Source organism: Zonotrichia albicollis, chromosome 10 (genome assembly GCF_047830755.1).
Source record: "Zonotrichia albicollis isolate bZonAlb1 chromosome 10, bZonAlb1.hap1, whole genome shotgun sequence".
Classification (NCBI taxonomy): domain Eukaryota; kingdom Metazoa; phylum Chordata; class Aves; order Passeriformes; family Passerellidae; genus Zonotrichia; species Zonotrichia albicollis.
This window is the reverse complement of record NC_133828.1, coordinates 12922955-12950721: the sequence shown is the minus strand read 5'-3', so window position 1 is coordinate 12950721 and position 27767 is coordinate 12922955. Positions and strand designations below refer to the sequence as shown.

The 27767-nt window shown below is 41.0% G+C and overlaps 1 protein-coding gene across 2 annotated transcripts in view; it reads right to left on the bottom strand.

Annotated features, from left to right (window-relative positions):
* ERBB4 (erb-b2 receptor tyrosine kinase 4) overlaps nucleotides 1-27767 on the bottom strand; it is a 579112-nt gene that overhangs the window by 115416 nt on the left and 435929 nt on the right. Inside the window, exons 15-17 of one of the 2 annotated variants that reach the window (XM_074548046.1) lie at nucleotides 26680-26834; nucleotides 20705-20779; nucleotides 2619-2751 (exon numbers count right to left, since the gene is read on the bottom strand). In XM_074548046.1, coding sequence (XP_074404147.1) covers nucleotides 2619-2751; nucleotides 20705-20779; nucleotides 26680-26834 — 363 coding nt within the window. Of the gene's footprint in view, nucleotides 1-2618; nucleotides 2752-20704; nucleotides 20780-20897; nucleotides 20943-26679; nucleotides 26835-27767 lie in introns of both variants that reach the window. The other variant, XM_074548047.1, reaches the window with a different exon arrangement.

The following is a 27767-nucleotide window of genomic DNA, read 5'->3' as shown; positions in this document are numbered from 1 at the left end:
ACACTGCTCAACATGGAGACCCATCAGAAGTTTATACTGAGAGCAACAAACCCAAGAAAATTCTGGGATAAGACAGTGGTGGAGATCTATTGACCTCTGCCCTGCTAAATCTTGGAGGGATTTTTCATCTTTGAAAGCAAACAAGCAATGCCACAAAACCAAGAGAACCTTGTAAGAACCGTGTGTGGTAGTGCAATACAACAAGACCTGATAAAGCAAGTCCTCACTCAAACGCAGTAATTTCCACCAGAAACTGCATGATGGAATTATGAACTGCAAATTGAATTGGTGTCAGAGTAACACATCCAAGGACTTTTGATAATGGAGGCAGTATAAATATTTTCTACATGACAGAAATACAGCATTTATTATCAGTGTACCACATCCCATTTTTGCCCATTTTAGTGTCTTTTAAGTTGGCCATATTTCTTTTTAATGGCCTGGACTAAACGGCTCATCACATTCTTATTCTGTTTTGAAGAAGGGATGATTTTTCTGAACTTCTGTTTTACCACACAGGAAGACAGCTTTAGGGAGAAAACACCTTAGAGCAGACAACTAATTTATAACAGCCACTAATTTACTGCAATTAAACAATTTGCTCAAGATGTCCCAAGAAACTTTGTAAATGAGCCACAATGGCACATTCAGTTAAAAATGCTCTTAGATCTCATACCATCTCTGCCAGAAAAGAAATGCTTCTTTAAAACTAAATTAAAAATACACGTAGAGCACAATACTCAATACAACACACGAAAAACATTTTGTTCCTTCACAGGATGAGGAAAATAATTCAGAGCTTCTCCTACTCAAATTGGTTTGAAAACAATGCAGCACTTCAAAGCCTGTTTACAAGGCTAAATGCACCATGCTCTGCAGTTTGAGATCTACTTCTATAGCTCTTTGGGCACCATGAACTACTTAATTAGTTGACCAAACTAATTAGTTTTGTTCAGGTAAAAATACCAGTACCTGGCAATTAACGAGTAAGGAAAGATAACAAAACCAAAGAGCAACAAGTTGAGTGATTTCTTTCCTCCTTCCCACTTTAGATGTTCAGTATCTATACCCTGAAAGAAAGGTTTACTGTAAAAGAAAATTAGGCATACTGGCAGCACACTTCTGTATTTTCATTTTGTGAAGGATGAAGAGAGGTTCTGTGCCACAGTCCACCAACACAGGAATGGCAGGGAGAGGTGGGGATGTGTTGTGGGGATCTAAAACCAGGCTTGTAGGGTTTGATGGAGAACGATCTACAGGAAGAGTAAGTTCTGTTACAGCCCCCAATTAGAAAGAGAGACTTCAACTAAAGCTAATTGCTTGTGTGTTTATTTCAGGATGCTCCTGATTTAATCTTCAGTTTCTCAGCCAAGACAGCAGCTTCCTCACATGTTCAGTAGGAGGGCCCTGGTCCCTCAGGACTACTGTCAGCCACAGCTTTTATCAGACCAAATGAAAAATGAAATCTGGACTTCAAAGTCAATGCAAGGAGAACCACCTGCTTAAAATAATTTATGCTTAAGTATGAACTGATACAGCGGCAAGATTTATTCATCTAAAGGCATTGAGTATTGTCAAGCTTTCTATATAGTTGAACAGTATTTAACTATTAACACATTCTAGCCAAACATGGAGATACTTGTGCAAACAGACTGGGGATGCAAAAAACATTTACTCCCAGGCTCTACAGTGGAGTTGAGTGGGAGCAGAAGCCTTGGAACAGAAGAGAAAACAGCACTGTTAATAATGCCTTATCAAAGAGTCACTAGCTAACAGCATTTCCAAGCTTTATTATCTCACAAAGGGGCACCCTAATTTAAAAAACACCATCATTTGCAAAGTGTCTCAAATATTGGACTGAGGAGATTGCAGTAATCACCACTGCAGCAGCTGATAGATGTACATTTAATGTTATATTTAAATATATTTCCTGGATTGCCCCCTTCACTAAAGACACTTCAAAGAGCAGGATGGAGCCATGACAGCACTCTGCTATAGCTCTGCTACATACTTTTGCCAGTAGAACTGCGAACTTCAATTGGTTAAGCTCTGTGGAGTATCTTGGCTTGATAATATACATTATTGCTACTGATCATTATTACAGGCTTTGACAAAATCTGCACTACAAAATCTGAAACTACAAAATCTGTAGTCCAGATTTTGATAAAATTTGACTGCAGATTTTGATAAAATCTGGACTACAAAGGTATTGCAGGCACTGGGAACAACAGTAAGTTACAACATCTGCCTTTAAGTGTGAAGTTTGTACCAGAACTTGCTGAAGGAACTTACTTTACCCTTAAAAGTCAACCTAAATATGGCCAGAATGAAACTCTGTAATAGTTAAGCATGAGAGCTGCTAAATGTACTGATGAACTGGGATAGAAGTTCAGTGCAGAGCAGGATGGGAGTTGAGAAATCAGGTAGGAAACTTGTCCCGGTCTTCAGAAGCCATGAATCTGTACTTGTGCGGTAAACCAGCACCTTGAACCAGTTTAGTCTGCACAAGTAAGCAGAAGGATTTCTGCAGCTAAGGGAAGACCTGAACATGTCTAATATGAAAGCAGAGCAGCCGTGATACCTCCCCAGACAGCCTGTGAGGAGCAGCCCAGGCTCACCTCAGTCTCCAGGAACCTTCTCAAGGCTCTCTTCTTCTTGATGCTTTTGCGCCGCACGTACACGGCGAACGTCAGGCCCATGATGACGATGATGAAGAGGCCACCAATGACTCCAGCAGCAATCAGGGGGGTTCTGGCAATCAGAATCAGAGACTTTACTTCCACAGCTAGGGGTGAGAGATCAAAGAATGCTTGGGTACATAAAACACAGTCACGTGGAAAGCTCATTAACTGCCTTATGAATTCCAGCCCAGATGGGAAGTCAGGGCAAACACATTGACACATGGTAGGAATTTGCTTGTTTTTCATCATGATGCCAATTCCATTTTTGTTTACAAACCCCCATGCACATGTGAGGAGTCGTGTGGACAAGGAAACACAACATGCACTTTGATGGCAAGTGCAAATCTGCAATGGCAAAATGAGGACACAGGTATCTGCAGGGTCCTGTGAGAGATCTGCCTGTGCTGGCTTTGGTTCCACCCAAATCAACTTATGGGCTCCTGCATTCAGGGGAAAACAAGCCCATGAAAAATTCCCAGAACAGAAACACAATGTGCCTTTTTGAGCAAGCAGGAAGTGAGAGGGAACTTCACAGGCAAGATGTGGAGATCACCTACACAGGCAATGGAGAAATCAGGCTCCCTCCAGAGAAAAGCTCATAGCAGTACCTCAAATTGGGCATTTTCACAGCATACCAACAACTTGCCAACATGAACACACTCAGAGCATTTAACATCCCTCCAAAGGTGGCCGCAGAGCTGCTGAAAAGATGGGTAAAACCACAGCATGACAACTGCAGAGTACAATGGTGCTGAAACCATTGCCCGGTAAGCCCAGGACAAAGATTAACTGTTGTCAGGACTGTGGAAATGTCACTGCTGTGCTCTAAAAGCCTCCCTCAGTTACAGCTGAGTGATGATGAAAGGTACATTACAGCCTATTAATAAAAATGTACCACACAGCTATGGAAAATTTGAGAGTCTCCCTCAGAAATACTAAATTGTTTTATACAACCCTTTCTTTATTCTACTTTTTACAGCCTTTCCTGAAGCAGTGCCATCTCACCTGGTATGGTGCATGAAGGTGGGTCTACATTACCACTGAGAAAGCCTCACACTCCCACATCCAGTATTTAAATTTATTTATATCCACGCTTTCCCAGGGTAAACACATTGCCACAAAGGTCTATTGCAGTTTACAGACTTCCTGATGGAAACTCTAAGCTTGCAAATAAAGGAAAGGGAATGTTGTCAGGCTGGGAAATGGGTTATGGTGTTTAGGGAACATAAGTCCAGTACCACCACCTCCTCGTCCTCCTTAAAACACATTGTGCTTTCTAATCCCAGTGGTTACTCTGTGATTTTGAGCGCAGAGCTAAAGAATCTGGCATATCCACCCCAAACAATGCCCCTCTTTGTTAACATGTCTTTCTACATTGCAAGAAATTCTTTAACAGGCAATTATGAAAAACACTGGCCACCAAAAGCCTCCTATGGAGCTTGTACTGCCTAATGCTCTTGAGCAGAGGAATTTTTAAAATTCATTTTTATGCTGTATGAGCAGCCATATAATTTTGAACAAACACCACCAAACCACAGAGTGACTAAACAGGCAGGAGAACTCTCAGCTTTAAAGTGCATATTAATAACTAACATAACAGTTGTCAAAGTAAGTAATTGGAGTTTTATAGTACTGTGTACTCTAAAAGTAGTCCAAATATTATTTACATGATAGACTATAATAAAGAAATGGCTCTAAAGGGGACATAATAAGTAATGAAGAAAATAAAATAAAGTTTGTAGCTCTTCTATTGTTATAGAGTACAAGGGGGGTTCAAAATGGATCTTTATGATTGCTCATGTGAACTCTCACTGACTTTGAAAGAATGTCCTCATTTTTAGTAGGTAACTGAAAAAAAGGAAATAACTTTCAATGACTTCACCAAACAAGCATTTTAGTTGCTAATGTGAAATATGCTATATTATACCTGAATTTTTAGGAGGTACCACCTAAACATATTATCAAGCAAGATTAAAAAAGAAGCGTGAAAGGGATAGTACAATGTGCAATAAATGAATATATTTAAATGCTAAAAAAATCAGTGGAATACATTAAAAAATGTATTTTCCACTCAAATAGTGGTCAATTGCCTTGACTCCCAAATCCACTACCCTTGCATTAAATCCTGTAAGTCACAAACACCCCAGCCTTGGATGTGGTCACATACCCTGCAGCTTCTCCTCTCTCTGCTGCTGAGCTAAACCCCAAAGTCAACAACTCAGCTTTATTTGCTCCAGGACCAGATGCCAAGTCTCTGCAGCCACAGCTCCCTGTTATCACTTCACACTGCTTTCAACCACACCTGGATTATTTCCTAAGCCCAGTTTTCTGGGTGCCACCCCATCACTGGGGTTATTTTCACATGTGTTTGTTGGGTTGACTTTGCTTTTTCTCTCTGTTCTGCTAATATCATTCTGCTAATATCAGTTCTCCTGCCTCAGTTCTCTGCTTATTTTCATGCTTGCAAAGCCTTACCTGTAATACCCTGATGAATTCCATTAAGCTGTTTACCTTTCTGCTGGGCCATTGCTGGGGTTGTTCAGAGATCCCTGCATGGTGGCACTGACCAGAGCTGCTGCTGAAGTCACAAAACTTTCTCCCTTTTTTTTTTTTTTTAAATTCAATCCCTTTTTGCATACGCACCTAACAAACTGTTTGGCTTCACAGGCTGCTGGGCACACAAATCTCCTTTTCTCTAGTGGCATTAAGGGTTTAATCCAGTTACTTTTGTTACATTACTGTCCCACAGCCACCTACATGACTGCAATTCCTGACATTTGCTCCCCAAAGACTACTGCCCACTTAGAACTAATTCCATGAGCAATGCTGATGAAAAAACAAAAAAGGCACTATCAAAGTCCCCCATCATGCTAAAGTAATTTTTAAAAGCATGGAAGACTGAAAAGGCTCAGAAAAGCTAAAGTTCCATGTCAGTCCTGCTGTCCAGCATAATTAATGGACAGCCAAAAGTCAATCCTGGCTCACATTTCTTAGAGCTCCACCACTAACCCACCAACAGGAAACTCCTGTACAGCCACTGCTTTCCTTTACACACTGGAAATCTACTCCAGAGAATGGAAACAATCTCTGCTAGGTGTTTCTGGATTTTCATGCTCATCAAAACAGGCTTAGCAGTCCAAGAAACATGGCCCTGAATCATAGTTCAACCCCACATAATTAATTTGCTATCCCACATCCTTCCCTCAACTGAGGACAGAATACCAATTAATAAATGGAAAAGGCATCAGCTGGGGAGGCTGTGGGAGGAAAAAAAAAATCCATAACATGAAAATCCTGCCTCTTAAACCAGAAACTGTCTATCTGTGGCTAAAAGTTGAAAGAAAGATTCAGTATTCTCTTAGGAGAAATGAATAATATACATGTATTTCTTTTCTAAAGGGTATCCTGTGTTTTCACATTTAGAAACACCTAACGCCCACTTCCACACACCAAAGCTGACACTGAGTTCAAAGTTAGTATTCCAAGATGAACAAGGATGCTCAGCAGCAGGGCTTACACCATTCCATCCACCCCAAAAGATCAGGACACCTGCAATTCCCACAGTGCCCTGAGATCAGATATTAAAGCCTGATTGCTGATTTAGATGAGTACAGGGTTGGTCTCACACTCTTGACTGCAGAGTGCAGCAGGAAGGGGAGAGGAAATGGAGCTGTGGCCCATGGAGTAAAGCTGACAAACACCACCTGCTTCTCATCCTTGGCACTGACCCCCCTGGTCTGAGATGTAAAGAAACTGAGCTTTGAAGCCAAGCTCTTAGAAGGCTCCAAGTTCCTGTATCAGCTTTCTCCTGCTTGGAGTTTTTATCTGTATATCCAAACAGGATTCATTACAACCTTGAGTGTTTGCTGAGCAGTTCCTTCTCACAAATCCTTGTTTTACCAAGGCATTATTTTCTCCCGATGGATGCTTCCCACACTCTGCATTCCTCACCCCTTCCATCAGGGGGGGTTCAGCCAACTTTGAAGCTGTCCTTTCTGAGATCTGATGGATTCTACTAATCCTGTAGTGATAATCTTAATATTTAAAATACACAAGATAAACAACTGGGCTGGGAAGCAAATTTGTGGATGTTTCACCAGCCTCTCTCTGCTGTGCTAAGTTCCACAGCCACAAGGTCCAGAGTGCCTGGTGTTCACTCCAAGGATTAATCTGATGTTATTCTCACCAGGATTGCTTTGCTTTAGATTCTTTTTCAAGAACAAGGCACCCTCCCCTCTCTCCTCCTAATCGGAGAGTGTTTGAATACTGATAAATGGCCCTATTTATGTGCAGATTGGGAGTTTTTATCAGGAGTAAACACAAATTTTAACTCACAGCTGATCTCACAGTTACACAATTGCTACCAATTCCGCATTTAATCCAGAGATGGGCAAACTGTCAACTAGCCACAACTTTTCAATATGGAAAATCACCTGAGGGTTGCAGTCTGTGTCTCAGCAGTTAAACACCACTAAAAAGCAGACACAGCTTTCACTTTGGCCAAGGCTCATGGGGACAAATATGCACCTGTTGACAAAACTGTTTTTTTCTTACCCACACTGGTTCTTGTATCAATGCCTGTAAAGGTATGTTCTACTCACATCTCATTAAGAATGTAGGGGTCCCCATTTCACTCAGCAAAGTAAATGAGGATAAAGAAAGAAACATTAAGTAGAGCTTTAAAAATTATTACAGCCTAACACTCTACACATTAATATGCATTGATTCAAAATCTGTGGCATTTTTATTACCACACACAGTGCACAATGGATTTCTTTAAAAATGGTTTTAAATCTGAATGGCATAATTTAGAACTACCTCTCTGTTACATTTTCACTCTAAATTACTAAGAACTCTCAATATTAACTCCCTGTTAATACATCTGACTAGGAATAACTACTGAAATCTCTGGGATCACAGTATCAATATCAAGGCTTTTTATCGACTTCTCCTGCTCTAAAACTGACAAGTCCCAATAATTCTCTTGCACCTCTGTCATTTATGGGCTGAGATTTTTCTTTTCTGCCTCAACTTCAAAAAGGAATGCTATTGTTAAGAGCTTGCACAGTGACTCTGTTTTGAGGCCTGTGCTTTTAATAAACAGATTAGCATTCTTTTTAAAATATGCCAAGTCAGGCCCCATGTAATGTAGATTGATTTATCTGTGACACAAAGCCAGTTAAATCCACTAGACTGAACTCACAGGTGAAGCCAGTTCAGCAAGTAAAAGAACAATCTGCTTTATAAAGTTGTCATATTTCCCATTTTCTTTGCAAGCAATAATATTTTGCATTAAATAAAGGAAACTGGAGCTGTAATGACCATGGATGCTGATAGACTGCTCTGAAATCAAAACTATCAGCATTAGCTCCAGGAGTTTCTCCCTGCATAAAGAATTTCTGTTAGAAGCAATCAACTCAGCTTGCTGCTCTGCAACCAGTGGCAGTCAGTGGCTCATCATGCCTGTGCACATGAAATTATTCATTCAGAAAACACACTTTTCTCCAATAGAAACATGGCCTGCTTTGTGGCACTGTTTGCTGTTCGTTCACTGTCACATCCAAATGGACAGTGAATCCAGGAGCACCAGGGAGCAGCACAAGCCATGGCAGGGCCTGTAACATTGCTTGAGAAACACATTAAATCCAAATGAATTTGATTTGAACCCAAATCAAATCTGTACCAAAACATCCAGTGGGAGCTGGGTCATATGGACAATCCACACTGCAGCTCTGTCTTAGGTTACAAGATGTGCCTGGGGCTGTGTACTCTATTTCCCATCTGTCAGAGGTGGGGCAGTTCTCTTCTGTTCATGGGGCAGTTTTCTTTATCTCTTCCACAACAAATCTTCCCTCCAGGATACTTCTTCTGTCCATGGCCAGGGAGTGTCCCTGCATGGTTGATAAAATTCCATCATCCCATGGGGAGATGCTCTGCCCTGGGGGAGGAGCCAAGCATTCCTACCTGGATACAATCTGAGGTTTGGAACAGCACAGCAGCCTTTGCCCACTGCATTCCCAGAGGAGCAGCTTTGTGCTCCCCTGCATTCCCAGAGGAGCAGCTTTCTCCTCCCCTGCATTCCCAGAGGCGCAGCTTTCTCCTCCCCTGCATTCCCAGAGGAGCAGCTTTGTGCTCCCCTGCATTCCCAGAGGAGCAGCTTTCTCCTCCCCTGCATTCCCAGAGGAGCAGCTTTCTCCTCCCCTGCATTCCCAGAGGGAGCCCAGGCCCATCTCCAGCACCCCTGGAGCTTCAGAGGAAAACTCCCCCCTTGTGCAGGGTCCCTGCTCCAGCAGAACCACAGCTGGCACTGCAGGAGGGCTGAGCCACCATGACATGGGGCTGTGCCACCATCCTGACACACAGGGGGTCAGGGCCTATTCTGACTCTGGCAGTGTTGGGTTTTTTGTACTATTGCATTTGTATTTTTAATTTCCCTATTAAAGAACTGTTATTCCTACTCCCATATCTTTGCCTGAGAGCCCCTTTCAAAATTACAATAATTCAGAGGGAAAGGGTTTATATTCTCTATTTCAAGAGAGGCTCCTGCCTTCCTTAGCAGACACCTGTCTTTTCAAACCAAGACAAGCTCAAAACTGGAACATTCTACTCTGCAATAGTTTTTTACAAATACAAAGAATAAAGATCATGAAGGAATGTTCAAGAGTATTTTAAATAACTATCAGGAGAAAAACTGTTTTAATATTGTTCTCTTCCTTTTGTTATTTTTTTAAACCCTTTTTTAATTCCACTAGTGACAAGTGCTTGTAATTCACTTAAGTTTGCTGAAATTGATCTATTCAACAGAAGAAATATCCAAACCCACACGTGAGTGTGCCTGTAGACTGCACAGGTGGATTGTCTACCTCTAAGGGGCTGCAAGAAGGTTTCTCTACCTCATGTCCTTCATTTTGACTTTATTTTCCAAATCAACATCTTTCTTCAGAAAATGCATTTATCTTTCTTTTTACAAGTGCCTGATTTTTTGGAATGCCAGACTTTCTTGGAAGTACTCATTCAGAAGATTTAAGGAGCACAGAGCAGATATTTTGTTTAAGTGGTTGAGAACACTGAACTGCTTCCTGTTCCAGCCTTGAGTATTTGGGACAGCAAGCATTTGCTTTCTCAACCTCCAGTAGTATTTCACTGTAGAGAGCCTCCAAAGACTGTACTTGGGGACCAAGTCTGACATTCTGAACCAGATTACTTTCTCTGAATTCCTTATGACTTTATGATTCTCCTTTATGAAAAATAATTCTGTACATTGAAAAGAGCCCCAATCCCTGCCCAAGCACCTCTTCAAGGGGAACAAACTCCTGCAGAGAAGGGAACAGTCAGACTAAGGTTCAGCATTGGACATTGGCAGAAGAAAGAGGGGAAATTGAAAACTCCAAATTGAAAGAGGGGAAATTGAGATAATATATATGGAATAATTTTTTCCCTGTGAGAGTGGTGAGGCCCTGGCACAGGGTGCCCAGAGAAGCTGTGGCTACCCCTGGATCACTGAAGGTTTCCAAGGCCAGGCTGGATGGGGCTTGGAGCAGTGGGAGGGACAGTGGAAGGTGTGCCTGCCCATGGCAGGGGTGGAACAAGATGAGCTTTGAGGTCCCTTCCAACCCAAACCATTCTCTGATTCTATCATAACAAAATGGGACATGATAAACAGGTGAGAACAGAACTACCACACTGTGTTTCCATCTTTAAGTTTCTTGTCATATCCAATAATTTCTTCCATAATAAGAGCTCATGTGGCTTTCAGCTGAGGTTTTTTAACCAGTGGTGGCATTAAAGCATCTTTTGGACCTATGCTTGAGATGAGAGTGCATGGAGGATTTGTAGGAGGATGTGTTTGGAAATATGCATCCTTATCTTTCATGTATTATGTACATTCATGCACACCCACAGATAAAAATCTTTCCTTCAAAGCCTAAATCAAAACAGTCACACTTCGCTCTGCACTGGCATGTTTATATAAATAGAGCATTTGAGACATTTATTAGAACACTAGCAATGGCCATGATGCTGTTAGCTTCAACACAGATTTCAGCTACTCATCACTTGAGTTCTAAATATGCAGAATTTATCTTTGTGAAGCATAGCAGGAAAGAAATGCAGCCAGTGCTCATAAATATGGAGGAAAATTGAAGGCAGATAAAGAGCAGAGTATAAGGAATTTCTTTGAGTATGCCTGATGCTGCTTCTGGATTTATCACTATTATTTTACTGGAATAGCAGACTGTCTAAACATCCTACACAAATTACATCAATCATTAGAAAACCCCATTTGCTTACTGGGGAAAAAGCTCATATAAAACTCAGATCCTGTTCCTGACACAGGTTTATAAAGGATCACCTCCTATATGATACTATGCCCAAAAGGGTTTCTCTATGTTAATGCAGAAACCAAAAAGTTATTCTATGTTAATAACTTCTCTGCCATTCTTATGTTACCAACTGAAGCAGAGAGAAACTCTGGAATATCTTGCAACCCCTCTAAACTCTAGCCATCATCCCACTGCCAGCATTTCCCCAAAGGCCATCCTAAGAAGAAAAGCTGAGCACAGAAGCTCCAAACTCACCCACTGTCACTGCTCTCCTCCGTATCCACAGCCAGCCAAAGGAATCCCATCCACTCCAGGGGCTGTAAAGGAGCCAAGGGAAACCTTGGCCCCTTTTTGACCATCATCTCAGCTCTGCTGACCATGGGGCTGTGCTTGTGCACACAGCAGCCTCCCACACCTCCAGTCACAGATGGGACTGGGTCAGGAAAGCAGCTCATGGTGAGGGTACTGCTAAGAGCAACCTCAACTCTCCAACTGCTCTTCTATTAGGAATGTTTTGTAGTAAAGTATAGCTCACATTGAGAAAAATGATAATTTAGTAAAACACATCTTCCTCCTCCCAAATTTCTGTATGATAGAACATTCCAGAATTTACTGCTTTATCTGTGCAGCTTTTAAACGTTAAAGAAACTCGTCTTCTGACAGCTGCTAAAATTCCAGAGCAAAACAGGCCAAGCATCTGGGGAAATGGTGATCCAGCTTAAAAATCTCTTTCCTCTTCCGGTCACAACCCCCTTCCTTTCCTTATTCCATCAAATCCCCAAACCTAAGTACCAGTACTCTGGCAGGTAATGGATCCTGCTGAGTTTTTGTGCCTTTTAGGTCTCACAGAGTCTGAAGCTCATTAGAAATCAAGAAAATAATAATAATTAAAAAAAAACAATAAGGAGAGAGAAGCTTCAATACCTTTTTTTCCCCCTGCCTTTGTCATGAGGGAGAGAGGGATTGCTTCTCATTCCACTTCAAAAGTAAATATATTTGAAGTATTTAAGTAATCAGCAGCACAAAAAGGCTGATGAAACCTTCAGAGAGTATATTCCATCATACTGATACAGCTGTAGGTTTTGGCTTGGTTTCTTAGTGATACCCTTCTTCTCACTGGAAGTTTCCTGGAAACTGCTCCTCTATTTTAAAAACCCATTGATTAAAAGCTGACTCAAACATCCCCAAGTTTGGAATATGCAGCCCTGATCCACTGGTTGATCCAGGAACTGGAAGTAGAGGGAACTCACCCAGAGCTGAAGTGAGACAGCACTGAACTTCACCAAGTTATTCACATGCAGAGGACATCCCTGCCACGAGGGAGGGGAATGCATATCTATGGGAGATGGGACACTTTTAAAGCAAGGATATTATCTCCTCAATCTGTTCTTTGCCTATTATCCCTGCTGCGATTGAGACTATGCATATTAACAACTAGTGGTCCATTTTAATGCAGGAATACTTTTTACCTTTTCATTTTTTCCCTTCATCAGTCCATTAGGGGCAGGAAAGATGTGATTTACTTCTGAAATTTGCACATATTTTTTTAAGGAAAGCTATTCATCCAAGCAGAGATACAGACACCTCTGGCATGAGAGGTGTCTGTAACTGAAAATATCCCATGGCTGATTCCAGCCTGCTGGGACCTTGGAGGAGATGGGTTTAGCCACTGCCATGCTGCTGAATTGCATATGTAATTCTGGAATTATACATCTTCCCTCCAGTCTACCACATCACTGCAGTTCCTTTGCTTCTGACCAACCAGCCTACAGGATCTGCATACCCTGGTCCATGTTCCCAGCATTATTTTCTGATCCCTTTGCAGATTAACAAACTTTACCACCAAAAGCAGAGATTACAGTGTCTTGCCTCCTCTTCAGCATGACCTACATTGACATCAGGCTTACAGATTCTAACATTTCAGGATTAACTTGAGCAAAATAAATGGCAATAATAAAACTACATCTTCCATCCTTTTGCTTCCTTCTACTTCTCTGCTGTCACTACTTCTTTATACCCATGTTATGGTGCTTTATAGCTTCTGTTCCTTCTAAGACATATCAGTACTACCTAATTTCAGTGACACATCTAAACATAATTTGATTTACAAGTAGAGAACTCTGAGTTAAAATGGGACAGTGAACACAATAAGAACATGTAATAAAAATCCAGGTGAGCATTTTAAGAGGTGCCCAACACTGGTGTATTGCTTTGAAATCCTGTGTTTCCAAAGGACATGCTATGTCACAGGAGAGTACTGGGAGTCCAAGACAAATTGCATGAGGAAAAAGTTCATACTTTTCATTAAAAAGGTTGATTGCATTTCAGACAATTTTCCTTTAGGCATTACTAGAAAACTTTCTATCATTGACAAATCAGGGATTACATCATGACTGGACCATGTTTAACCAAAGCTTGACCCTTGTCCTGAGGATGAGCTTGTATTTGTTCTCAGATTTCTACATAAATGCCACAACTCTCTAGTAAGAGAAACACTACCAGCTCTGCTGAGAAATGTACACAACAGGCAAATACAGAGTTACCTCCTCACAGTCCTCTGCCAAAGAAAAGCTCAATCACAACTAGCCAGCACCTGCTCCTCACATTATCCCATAATCTTTCCTTGCCTGTTTTATCATTTGTTCAATCTCGGATAACTACAGAAATGATTTTCAACATTATCTTCTATTGATGAAACAGCCAATATGTCTGCAAAAGATCTTGTTCACCAGCAAGTGAAAATGGTGTCATTAAAAATTTACATCAGATTGGAAAAAAAAAAGGCATGAAGCTTTTTGACAAAAGTACAGATAAGATCTGAATGAGTTTCTCATCTCTCCTAGCAAAGGACAGTCTGAAAACTCAGAATTTTACCTGACCTAACTACTAATGAGCAAGTATGTGTGAACAGAACAGAAATCTTGTGTAAAGTCATGTGGAACTCTGTGCCTCACCTACAGCTGACAGGAGCCACAGCCCAGGATTCAGCAGCTGGATTTGCTTGTCTCTGTCCAACTCAGTACTCTGACTCAAAATTTAAAGGACTTTGTAGCTTAGATCATGAGCTGATCACAGCTGGAAATTATTGTCACAGACACTGAAATGTCCTGTCCTATGGCAGGAGGATCCACACCACCCTCTGCCCCCAAGCTCAGCACAAACTCATCTTGCTTGCAGGAAAAAATTCCCAGTCTTGATTTCACAAGTCTAGTGCTAAAGAAGAGAACATCACCACAGAAAATTATTTCAGGGATTAATAACCTTCATTAGAAATGCACTGGCACTTGGCTGCTCTGAATGTCTCTCAAATTTCACCCATTTTATGCCTGACAGTCACCCAACTCTCCTTTTCAGTCTGCTGGACTTGGTGCCATCCTTAACAAAATCTGTCTTCTTACCTGTGTACTTCTAGAGGAGAATCTACCTTCACTTTCAGCCAAAAAAAGCTTTAGCTGTTTGAGTTCCTAAACTTCATTCCAAGACACAAGGCACTATTTCCAGTGGCTCTTCCCTAAAATCCCTGTAACACACATTCCTGGGAAAACAGTCAGTCTCTATGAAGGTGCAGGGTCTACATTCTTGTTCAACTCTCTCCACTACCACTGTAACCCGGGAGAAAAGAGGCAAAATATCTCTACTTTACAGCAAAGAAATGCAAAGGAAGCTGAACTAACAAAGAGAGGCCATGGCATAGGGAATGAGTTTAGTATTAGCCCACATTTCCCATTAGAAATTGAATTTAGTTTTTTGAAACTACTACCCAAAGGTACAGATAATTTACATGACATTTTCCCAGCCTGTTACTTTACTTTACAGCATGGAAAAAAATTATAGTAAGAATAAGTAATTTGGTCTGATGGCTTGATTTCCTAATGCTCTTTTCCTGAATGATTGCTGGTACTTGTGGTGATGCTTCCACCTTCGATAAATGCTGAGGTACAACTTCCCACACACAGCACCAAAGTCAGGACTTTGTTAATTCCTTGAAACCTACAGCTTGTTTAATTACTTTAACTCATTTACTGTTTGCTACACACCAGTGAAGTATCAAATTCAACACTGGTATTTCCATTCCTACAAAGGACTGGAAAATGGTATTTCCATTCCTGGAAAAGGACTGACAGACAACTATACTATCATCATTAACAAGTTATCTGCTAGTTTTGATCCAACGCTGGAAAAGCCATTGTAATTTAACTGAGAAGTAAACATACATTTCAGTGGGTAAAACAAATGTACCCACTGAATGTCAATGTGCAAATTTTCATCTGCATTACACGTTCTATGCTCCGTCATTCCAGAAAACTCATGTTATACCGACAATGAAAAGCAAAATGCTCCAAAGAATGCCAGCCAAGAGCTTCCTGCTTCATGCCGGAATTGCAGCTCCTTCACACCTGAGTAAGGCCACAAGGAGTAAGCCAAATTGCAGAGAATTAAGTCTGGGCTCTCAGCTCTAATACATTTGTCATGTTAATTTTTCTAACTAAGAAAGAGTAACCAATCCTACATTGCACAGGTAGATTGGAAGTAAGACCACAAGCTTTAGTTCTGATTTATTATGTATTAAATATTAATGAATTATTATGGAACCATTCACTGAGGTTTAAACAACGCTACATCTTCCATATTTCTAAAGCTCTACAAATGTATATTTAATAATAGATAATTAATTTATAGCAACATTAAATCTAGATTAAATCCTTATTTCCAGCCATGAGAGAAACCCATTGGAGAGTGGTGAGATATATACTGATGCTTTATAATAAGGTCACTTCTTCATGGAAAAATTTTATTTCTGCATTGTGTATTATTTGTATAGCCAAATCAATACAGACCCACAACACAAGTGTGACGAGAAACCAAAGCAATAATCTCTGCAATGGCACTGTGTGTTGTTTACAATTCTAACAAACCATTTATTAATTTTCATTTCCTATTGCTTCTTTTTTTCCAGCAGTGACCCATCACATTTGGCCTTCATCACTCACCATTTTTTCTGCTCATAGTTTCAGTAAAGATAATTTAGTCAATTTTCCAAACAAATAATTTTCTTATCAAAAACAAGCACAGCTGCTGGGAAACTTGGTCAATGAGTATCAACAGCATCAAGATCCTGCAGGAGTTTATTGTCCACCTTCTACTCCTTGTACAACAAACTTCTAGGAACATCAGATTTCTCACCTTGCTCTATCCTACGCTTTCTCAACATGGTCCTCAAACCACTGGAGCCATAGAACAGATTTTAAACAGCATTGTGTGAGAATTGCTTCCAGTTCTTGCACTCTCCCAACCTTACCAGTTTATTTCTCTCTACAGCAGCATACCCTACTAAGTCCTTCCATACCATGAGTCCATGTCAGCCAACCCTGCTGAGTAAAGCAGACAAAGCACAAACCCTCACTGATCACAGACAAACCTTTCTGAAGGCGGTTCAGAACAGAAGCTTTAACACATTGAGCCATTTATTAACTGTGGTCAGACTTCAAACAGAAAGAGAGGAAATTTAGGTCAGATATGAGGAAGAAATTCTTCCCTGTGAGGGTGCTGAGGCCCTGGCACAGGTCACCCAGAGAAGCTGTGGCTGCCCCATCCCTAGAAGAGCCCAAGGCCAGGTTGGATGGGGCTTGGAGCAACCTCAGGTTGTTGAAGGGTCACAGCCTGTGGCAGGGAGGGTTGGAACTGGATGAGCTTTAAGGTCCTTTACAACCCAAACCATTCTAGGATTCTATCTGTACAACAGGAAAGAAGGAACACCCACCTACACCCTTTCACAAGAAGGCCAATCTTAAAATGTGGAAGTGTTAAAAAACTGGAGGAGCTCACAAGATCACTGCAGTGACTTTCATTCATGTCCCAGGGGTACCCCAAAGGTACTCCTCCTAAAGCTCCAGGCAGGGAAATGCCATGGTGAGAATTAAAATACCCTCAGCAAAGGTCTGGCTTCAGAACCAGTTCAGAAGAGGCAAGATCACTCACAGAACTGGGATTTCTCTATGAGTCTCTTTCATGAGCCTCAAAGGAGGTTGTGGCCAGATGAGGGTCAGTCTCTTCTCCCAGGCATCCAGCAATGGGACAGGAGGACACAGGGGAGGTTTAGGTTGGGCACTGGAAGATCTTCACAGAAAGGGTGAAGGGGCTGCCTAGGGAGGTAGTGGAGTCACTGTCCCTGGAAGTGTTTAAAAAATATTTTAAAAGGTGCCATGGTTTAGTTGATAAGGTGGTGTTAGTTCATAGGTTGGACTTGATGATCTCAAAGGTCTTTTCCAACCTAGCTCAGTCTGTGATTCTGTGAATTTGTCCTGTTTGATGACATCTATGATGTATGCAACCCACAGAGGATCTGAAACTGTTTTTTTCTAGTCTGGATTTTTAAAAAATAAATCTGTTTCTTCAACTGGTCTGTTCTGATACAGCTTCAGAGAGCTCCATATTAAGAGTCTCTCAAGAGCAGCATCTTTTACCAACCAAGTACCATAGCTTAACTGGTACTCACAGATCTTATTTTCCCTCTTATTTTCCCTCTTCCCCTCCAGAATAATATAATTATTCTATAAAAGCAGAGAGCATATGGAGTGCTTTCCTCCAAGCAATGGAACTGAGCACCGTGAAAACCATGAACATAAGCATTTTATTAGAGGTGGTTTCCCTTCCCCACCAACTACTGAGAGCTGCTGTGAAATTCTGCTGAAGTCATACTGTGACAGGGTACAAAACAGCTATGAAAGGATTTGCCTGCATTACACAGGGTTTACTGTTAATTAGCTCTTGTACACATAAGCAGTAGATAAAACCAGCTCTTTTTTTTTTTTGTTGTTGTTGTTGAGGAAGTGATGATTTGTTGCAAGGACATCCTTTTTGGATACAAAACTAGCAACAGCATTGTAATTAGAGTTAACATCTACACAACATTCTATTGAAGCACTTGACAATAGTGGGCCTGGCTAATTAGTTTCTGTTAGTTAAAAGGGAAATGTAAATGAAATTTTCTCGGGGCGTAAACAGAGACAGCAGCTTACTCAGACCAGGAACATCAGTGCTGCTGCCGGTTCTTTCCTATCACATTTCTAGATGTGCCATCTCACATGCTCCAGAAAACAGAAACCTGACTCCTCCTTTGATGATCTCTCCTACTATTAAGGTGAATGAAGCCTAGCAAGGATAAACCAATTAAATTTCATACTTTAGGTAAAAGCTTTGTCCATAGTCTCACTGAAGTCACTGCACTTAGCCAAATTTTTCTGGTGAACTTGAAAGGAACCAGCCTTTCCTGACCCTCTAGAGTATTTTCTTGATGAACAGCAGAAAATTTTTACAGTTTTGAATCAGTCTTTTAAACAACAGCTATACCCATCTTGGGAGCAGACATAATCATCTTTTTGCTGATTGTTCCAGAATATGCTGTAATGTTATACCGTGTGCTATTGCAACCTCAAAAAACACTGAATGTAACTGCCAGGAGGCAGCAAAAGGAGGAGTGGCATTGTAATGAGAGGCAGGAAAGGAGGAGGATGGATAACTCCTTTGGGCATCCTGGGAAATTCCAGCCTTCTTCTGCTTTCCATCTTTGGTTTGACAATTTCTAGGAAAGACTGGTATGGAAGGTGGAACCAAAACCAAAGCCCTACAGGAATAATCCATACAGGAAGCTGCATGAGGAGATAATCTTTTGGACAGAACTCCATTGAATCTAAAGGTTTAAAAAACCCCAAAACCAAACCATACAGAAAGAAATGCACTGCCAAAAGTAAGGTTGTTTTCCCACAAACTTGAAGGGACTAAAGATAAGCAGAAAAACTGAAGTTTCACCATTCATTTGGAAAACAAGCCATGTGATGCACATCTGATTCATCTTGATTAAACATGACAGAAAGAATTCTTTGCTATTCTACCACACTCTTACAAAAGCCTTCAAGTCAATGAATCATGGCACAAACAATTTGCAAACTAAAAAACTGGAAAGGAAAGCAACACTGCTATGAAAATGGAAATAGGAGAAGATGAGGAATTTCTTGTTTGGGTTAAAACCCTGCTCTCACTTTCAGCAGAAAAATCTGTCCCCTTCTACTCACTGATAATTTACATCAATGGAAAAAACTCAAGTCAATAGGTAAGGGTCAGACTGATTATTAATTAATTTAAGATTTATAAGACTCAGGAGGGTGCACAGCTGTTAAAAAGACATGAAGAAGGTTCTATCTGAAGTTAAACACTACCATTTTGGATTTACAAACTTACTGTAACAAGAAGTGTCACTTTGCCAGTGCAGTTTTGCCCATTTTTAGTCCAAATAGAATGAACCATTTTCACAATAAAAAAAAAAAAAGCACAATTTCACAAATCTATTATAGAGGTATGAAGTTTCCTTCTTTGCCTTGAAAGTGAAAGAATACATACTGACATTTAAACACAGTGCAGTAGTTTTCCTAGAATAAATTCAGCAAGGCTGAAACAAACAAAAAAATATCCATCAGATCCAAAGGAAACAGGAAACATTTGAGACTGAATGGAGCAGGAGTAAAACCACTGAACAGAGTAAAACAATTCCTCTCATTTCTGTAGTTTGATAAGGCCCTTAAACTTAAGGAAATAATACCACATTTTCTGTATTTGTGTTCTGAGTAAAGTTGATGAAATTGGGGCCTTTAAAACTGGGACAGCTTTGTTTGGATGAGTCCATCTGAAAATGAGGCCCAACAAAAATATCTCAAAATGCATATCCCAAATCAGAAAGATTAAAACAAAACATTAAAATATTGAAAAATTCATCTTCTGCTGCTTATTCATTGGTTAATGAATTAAGTCAGAACTGATACTGATTTAATAAACAAATATACCATCTGATAGCATTTATAGTGCACTGTTTTTCAAGTCCAAATAGGTTCTCCCTCATAAGCTAGAAAGAGGTATATTCACATTATGTACACAATTAGGAAGGAAAGGCAACCTTAAAACCTTTTGATAAAGACAAGAAAAAACCTCAGATTGAAAATCTTAATGAGGTGGGTTTGATTGAATTTATGCATTTTTTCATCTAGTCTTAGCTCAGGAGAGTAATCCTAAAGCCTAGAAGTCATATTAACCAGTTTGAATTTAAGAATGAACAAACTCAATAGCAATGTGGGGCTTTCATGAAAAAGAATGCAGAATAAAGCCTACATTAATTTGTTTCAATTGTCATTACTGAAAAACAAAACTGCTGCAAGGTTACAATTTTTCTTTTAAACCAAAAATGAAAAAAACCAAATAACAGTTTTATGTGAAGTAAGGAAGAAATTTTGTTTTGCTATAACATTTATGTTTTCAAGGGAAGGTATATGGGGAAGAAAGAGGCTCACTTGCTCTTAAATTTTGTCTTAAGCAAAAAACAACAAAAAAACGCAATAAAGAGAAAATAAGTGCATTCCAGAATTTTACCATCAATTTTACCAGAATTTTTACCATATAATAAAATTGAATTTTGAAATTCAATCTGTAGAATGAATATCTACAAGAAAATTTCAGAATTGAATCCTTATCGATTTAAGCTAAAAATAAAAACACTTTTAAAAATCAGCTTAAATGAGCAGAATACCTAAATGGCTTTCAAACAGAAAGCAAATTTGGCTGCAGGGAGTCATATTTTCTAGAATACAAAGTGTGTGTGTGTTCAAACTGGCTGCTATGACATGGCAGGTGTGGAGGATGGGGTGGGGATGTTACCTAGCGTGCTGGGGCAGAGTGGACTGCCGTGTCCATGGATAGAAAATGCAGTCATGACTAGCTGGGCCTCTACACCTGCAGGCAATTACAGAACAAACCACGTCATTGCCACGCCCCAGGACATGCACACGCATGCGCCCTTGTCCACACGTGCAGGATGGAGACACACAGGCAGCCAGCAGCCAGCCAGTACCTATCCATCAGCCCAATGCAGTCCTCCAGGTGGGGCCCTATGCACCTGCAGCAAATCCAAAGTGGAAACAGGGAGAGAAAGAGAGACAGCTGTTATTTACACACCCAATGAGTAGGAATCCCCATTTGTGTTCTTAATTCTAGCTCTTCTCTCGCTAACAGAGACCTATGTCACCAAAAAATTATAGCTTGTGACAAGAGGAACAATAATAGCAACAGCATTCCAAGGCAGGCCACATCTTGGCTCAAACAACACTTTCACCTGTGTAAGTGGGAGTCCTGACAACAGGGCTGCTTTTCCTGTGTGTTTTTATGAGTCATCAAACCAGTGATTACTGCACAAAAGCTGTTAATTTACAAGTCGAGATTTCCAGGAGCACAATCCAAAACTTGCTTTTCTTTCTGTAATTGATGCAATTGTTCGTTTTGTTCTAAGCTTCCAGCCAGGGTAACCGAAGAAATCCTTTTTTAACAGGGAAGCTTGAGGATCAACTTCCAACAAAAGCAACAAAAACCACAGCAAAATGGTGTCTGCTGATTCAGACATTTTATTCTGCTTTCCTTAGATGCTGCCAAGACTGCTCCACCTGCACAATGAGCAGGTGCTCACCAAAGGCACAGGAAATCCAAGGAATGACTAAGTGCAGCACCACTAAAACACAGCCATGGGAAAGAGTTTGCAGAACACATGTGTGCCACGTGTAGATGTCCCTTGCCCCCATGAAGAGCAGGACTGGTTTCCTGGTCCCCTGCATTCAAACAGCAAGTCAAATACATATCTGCACAGCAGTCAGGATTCTCAGAGATTGAAGTTGAGCTTTTAGGGGCTAAAAGCACCTGATCCCCTTCAGTGCTGCACACCCAGCTAGGCATTCTAGCCATGGGGAGTATCTGGTCCTCAGCATTTAAGGAAACCAAGCCATTTATTTCCATTCTTTAACAAGATCTCAGAGCCATTTTATTAACAGGCCCTTTGGCTGTACATCTGCTACGGGCAGCAGAGGTGATCTGACACATCAGTAGACTGCAACTTACTTCTGTTGAGGCATTTTAAATTTAAGGTGTGATCCCCAACTCTTTTAAAGTTTGCTGTTTTTTCAGGTTGGCTTTGATGGAAGGATATGCATGTCAAAAAATCTGAGAGTTCAAATAAGCTCCCACGAGATCTTCTTTCTGCTTCACCATCACTTGCCACTCCTCAGCTTCTGCTGCATTTAAATTGGGATCACTTTGCCATTAGAAAATGAATTCAATTTCCCTGTACCTGCTCATCAGGGACAGCAGACCAAGTAAACCTTACCCCATGTTTGTTTACTTGAATTCTTATTTTTACATAAGACATTTACTCTGACATGCAAACACAAACTGGAAGGATTTCCTCAATGACTGCTTCCTCCAGCATAAAAAAGATGTGTTAAAAATCCAGATACTGCATAAATGTAAGTATTGATTTAAACACACACAAAAAAAAAAACTTAATAGAGAGAACTCCTGGAATTTCATCTGTCCTGGGCATCAGCACTTGAGAATTCAGGACTGTCTGAATTTTAACCCATCTCAAACACATCCAATGATTCTTCCTTTCATGGCATTCTCAGCAATCTGGAAAAAACAAGCTCAGCAATGAAGGAGGCTGAAGAATTGCTCGGATTGTCCATTTCCTACCATTCTAAAAAAAGCTGAGCTCACACTCTTGCAGTAAATAAAAAGAAGAGCATCTTCAAATTAGAGGTCTGAGAGCCTGCTACTGGTTTAGAGGCAGACTGACATCAAGAGCTCGTAGTCTTGCAGTCACTTCACATGTTCATTTGGAGAACAGGATTGAATCCAAACTGTACTGCTGGACCTCACCCAGAGCAAGTTGAAGTATCATTGATTTTTATTTCAAATTGTAATCTTCTTCAGTGGGCTTGGCTTTCTGAAAGAGAGAACTCTGTCCAGGTGCAATTCCATTATTCCTAGTGAGGCAGTTCCCAGGTTCCTCCTGAGTGGCTGTCCTGATTACATGCAGGGAAGTACAACACTGTGAGTCATGGCAATATTCATTCACAGGGTATTTTGTACCACCAAAAAAATTACCATCAGGTATTTTTCCCCAGGAGGGAACTCCCTTCATTCCAGACTTTTTGACCCATAGAAGCCTGACACAATCATACATCACGCTGTTCACACCCAGTGTTCCTTCTGCTTGGAGTCTGGACGATATTTTCTTTTCCAAGTTGGCTCTGTAAAATGAACCGGTTAATTGAGACATGCCAGTTCATTAATGATATATTCAGTACCTTACAAAAGATCAATACAGCTTATCCAGAAAATTACACTTGGAGCTTATCCTAGCTTAATAGATAATCATCCTCTGAAAGGAAATTTGGGGTTTTGAAAATTGCAGTAACAACTATTTTTTTTCCAGGAACAATCCAGAAATATTGTCATTTATCAACCTTCTTTAAGATTGAAAGGTGAGGTTTTAACTGCACAGATATGGGGTGACAAAGCTATTCCACACCAGATGAATTCTCAAAAATCTTGGTCACTGGAAACAAACAAAACTCATTTTACAATGGTGTAAATGGATTATCTCTGGGCAGGAGAAAACTTTTTTTTGTGATGGTCACACAATTATTGTTATGGATAAAATCAGACAACTCTGCCCAAGGGCTACTGAGCTAACAGGTGAGAGGAACAAAGTTGAACTGGAGCAGGAGCTAGGAGGAAACTTTGCAAAACAAAAGGGTAACAGTTTTTCTTATCCAGAGTGTGTTTGCATTATTCTTTCATCTGGAATTCAAATTTTCTTCCTAAAAATACACCTAAGCTTTAGAGACACCATGGTGCTTCTGCCCTCAAATCCTTTCAGGGCCCACACTGTTGCTGGAGCTCCCCTGACTTCCCTGGTCATGGCTTAGAAGGAAAAGAGAATTTTGGTGAGGAGTAAAGCCCTCTCTTCAAAGAGCTGTGTGACAAAACATGTTTGTGTGACCAGGGCAGGTGTCCAGCGAGCTCCCCCATTTGTGTCCTGCCCAGCAAGGAAGCAGGCTGTCACTTGCTATTGTGTAATTAGTGTTTTATTCCTGTGCAAGTGTTCAGTTTTGGCTGGCTCTGCAAGAAGAGGTGCCAAATGCTTTCCAGCTCTCTTGAATTGAGTGGGATGGCTGTCCCACTTGCCTCAGATCTGCTCCAAACTGGCTGCAAGTAGCTGATACTTATCACAGGGACACAAGGGCAGGAGCACAGTGGTTGCACCCAAGGATGTCACTGTCTGACAGTTCTGGTCAAAGCAAGGTCATTAGCAGGGCTGGCTAATTACACACCTATTAAGAGAAACAGTCATTACACTGGAATAAGGGAGGAGAATGGTGATAGCAAACCTCACTAAAGCAGTCCTCTGCAAATGCCTAGATGGAACTTTTGGCAAAACACAGGAAACAGAGGTGGGACAGGTCCTTTCTTGGTGACGACTGGTGGGGATGACTGGAAACATCCTGTGAGCACTAATAACCTATTTTAGCAAGCAGCACTGCAGGAATGAGAGAATACCATCCTGGGAAGCACTGCTCTGCAGCAGCTCAGCCCTTCTGGATGGGTATCCCAGCTGTACTGAAAGGGCACTGGTGAAATTCCAGCACTTGATCTGGCAGCCAGGAGAACAGATGTGGGGGATGAAGCAGAATTAAGTTTTCTCTCCACCTTTCAGCCATGAGCCAAACAGCAAGCTGTGTTCTCTCCACAACCTATTTCAGTGAGGAATCATGACTGAGGGGAATTTAAATACTACTGTCTTAAAGGAAAGGTATGCAACCAGAGAATTCAGCCTTGAAGGAGGAAAGGAGAGAGGAACTGATTTCCCTTCTCTCCATGGGCATATTCAGGCCCTGACAATGTTGGCAAGAAGATGGACAACCTGCAAACCCCAAACATCTTGGGCAGTCATTGATAGCTTCATTCACATAATTACATGCCACAAAGTCTCTAGGAACACTAAAAGGAATAGTAAGCCATGCTCACCCACACTTGGGGGGAAGACAACACTGGCTTTCTAAGGGATAAAAAAAAAATACCCAAGAATAGACACATCAACTTTTTAATAAGAGGACAAAGATTTCCACAGGGAAATTAGTGTCATGGAAAAGAGATAGTTCCTCATCTGGGAGATGGGAACATCACGGGCTTTGTGTACATAACTGGGGGAGAGACCTTTAGCCCTTTTACTTGTCCTTTTTCTGGAGATGGGCACACTGTGGGACATTCTTTCACCTAATCAGAAGGAGAAAATAAAAAGGAGGGAAAACCAGAAGTCCAAGGATTAAAAGGACAACAGCACTTGACATAAGGGAATCCAGTGTCAGCAACGGCTGCCAATGAGGACTGCCAAGGTCAGCCAGAACTGCCTAATGCCCCTCATATCTGTGCATGAGCTAGAATGTCACATTTTCAGCACAAGACATAAAAACCTCCCTTCTCAATCCAGGCAGATAAAAATAAACAGCCACTTGCAAAATATGAATGCCCATGAAGAAATGGAAAGGAAGGGAAAACCTTCTGCTGTCTTCCTGGTCTAGGAGAAGCACAGTTGGGCCACAAACACTAGAAACAGCTGGGTCAGCGAGAACTCCTCAGGAAAGAGGAGGGAATAGGAAGAAGTGTTGCTCACTGGAGGCCAGGAGAGCTGCAAGGCACAGTAAATCCATCACACCTCTGTGGTTTTGTCAGATTAGATCAGCACTGGCACCTTCTCCATCTATGAAAACCAGGACCAGAGCTCCTGGAGTGTCTTTTAATATCATTTCTTCTTACCCTCTTCTTCCACAGTAACAGCATTTTTCTTATTGCATAACTGATTTAAAGAGTCTGGGGGGGGAGAAAATCTGTAACAGATCCTGGCTGTGTCTCTGTGATCTCCCTCTCATTTCCCTAATGGCTCCATTGTAATTAGATTTGCAAAACCAGCAAAAGGTCTCATTTTGAATGGCAACAGCTGTTGACATCAAGATTACATTGAATAATTTACTGGTTTAATTTCAGCTGCTAAACAATAAGAGCCTCTTGTCGAAGATTATTTCACTGGCTGATGTTTTCTCTTTTTCCCATTGCTGCCTCTTCCTCTTCTTGTATGCTGGACACTCTGAATTGCCCCATGGAAAAGGCAGTTGTAACTTCCATGGCCTGTGCAAAACTATAGGTGCGCATGTGACCATTGTTGTGTTGTACAGGTTCTTAATTCTGGTTCAGATTCATGGGCTGTATTATTCCAAGTGTAACAAATTCCAAGTGAAACAAACTATTCCGGGCACTTTACCAGGACTTCAGAAATTGATGTACAGGAGCCTGAGACTGAGCAAAGTCTGGTTTCAAACTCTCTGCATTTCCTGTAGGGAAAGGAGAGCAGTAGCACTTTTGTCTCGCAGTAGTGCTGCTGCTTAGTTTACCAATACCAAGTAGTAGAGATTCTGTCAAGGAGAAAATACTAAAAAAAAATTAAAATCATTTTACAAGCCTAAAACTAAGTGACAGGGCAGCATTTGCTACAAACCAGTGTAGAAGGAAAGCTGAGAGCATTGCTGTGGAAAGTTCTTCTCTGTAGTCCTCAAAAGGTCGTTTTTGTGATAAACTGCTGGGCATTCGTGACTAAAACCTGAGAGACTGAAAATCAAAGGTTAAATTCCTACTGCACTCTCTCTTTTCAGGAGTGGGACAAGTGCATTACTAAGCCAAACTAGCTCTAAAGCATCCTGTGCTAGGAGCAGTGCATGGATTGGAGGGCTCCCTGCAGAGCTGGCACTCACCCCTGGGTGCAGTTGGGATGGCACGGGTGGCACTCCCGATCCTCATCGGCATACTTGAAAATGAAGCTGTTGGCCCCCTGCAAGCCATCAGGACATTTTTCCACACAATTTGGACCATCCTTAAAATGGAAACACTTGGTGCAGTGGTCAGGACCCTGGAGAGCATGGAAGAAAGAAATGTAGAGCGTTCATGTTACTCTGTCCTTTCCTGCTGCACTAGGCTTGCACTGGCACACCCGCAACAGCTCCTCTTCCCAAGGAACTGGGAATTACCTGCAGGGCTCCAGCCTCTGTTAGGGAGCAGCAAACACATAAATCCTAGTGGTTTTGGCCATAAGCTGCTTCTGTAGAGTGCCAGACTAAATATCAGCTTCTAGATGAGCTTCTTAATATTATTGGTGTGCTTAATACAGTGAAGTCAGCACCCATTTTAATGCTGAGAAAGTTTCTGCTACATTATTTAGTACTGAACCTTTGCAAAGCCTTTAGTGGGATCTCCTACCTCTACACCCCAAAACTATTTTCCACAAGCATTCTGCACATGGCATCTGGTCACAGCAAGAATGAAAGACTACAAGGTCCTTTATTCTACAAGATAAATGACTACAACGTCTCCTTCTTAATACACATGAAGACCAAATTGTTTAGACCAACAAACCAAGACTCCTGGGCAATGTAATAATAAAATTTTAAAGCTGTGATGATAAGCCAGTGTATAACTAAATCAGGCTGAGCACTGGCCGAGGATTTTATGTCCATGAGCCCTGCTACAAATCCAAATTTACATCACACCGCAACAGGGCTCAACACTTGAAACATTAACTACTTGCAGAAAAACACAGTATTGTAAGAAAAGTTATGATGCCTTTCTTTTCTCCATTCAGTAAGTCACAGAAATAAGGAAATAAATTACAGGCTATATTTTCTCAATTATGAAGAACCTAAAATACAACTCCTCATTTCCAGTATACTTGTGACTTTTAATCTTAGCAACACACAGAAAGCTAGATGAAAGAGACAACTTCTACCTCCTAAATGAACAATAATCTTTGAAAGAAAAGTTACTGGCCATTATAAAGGTGAGAAAG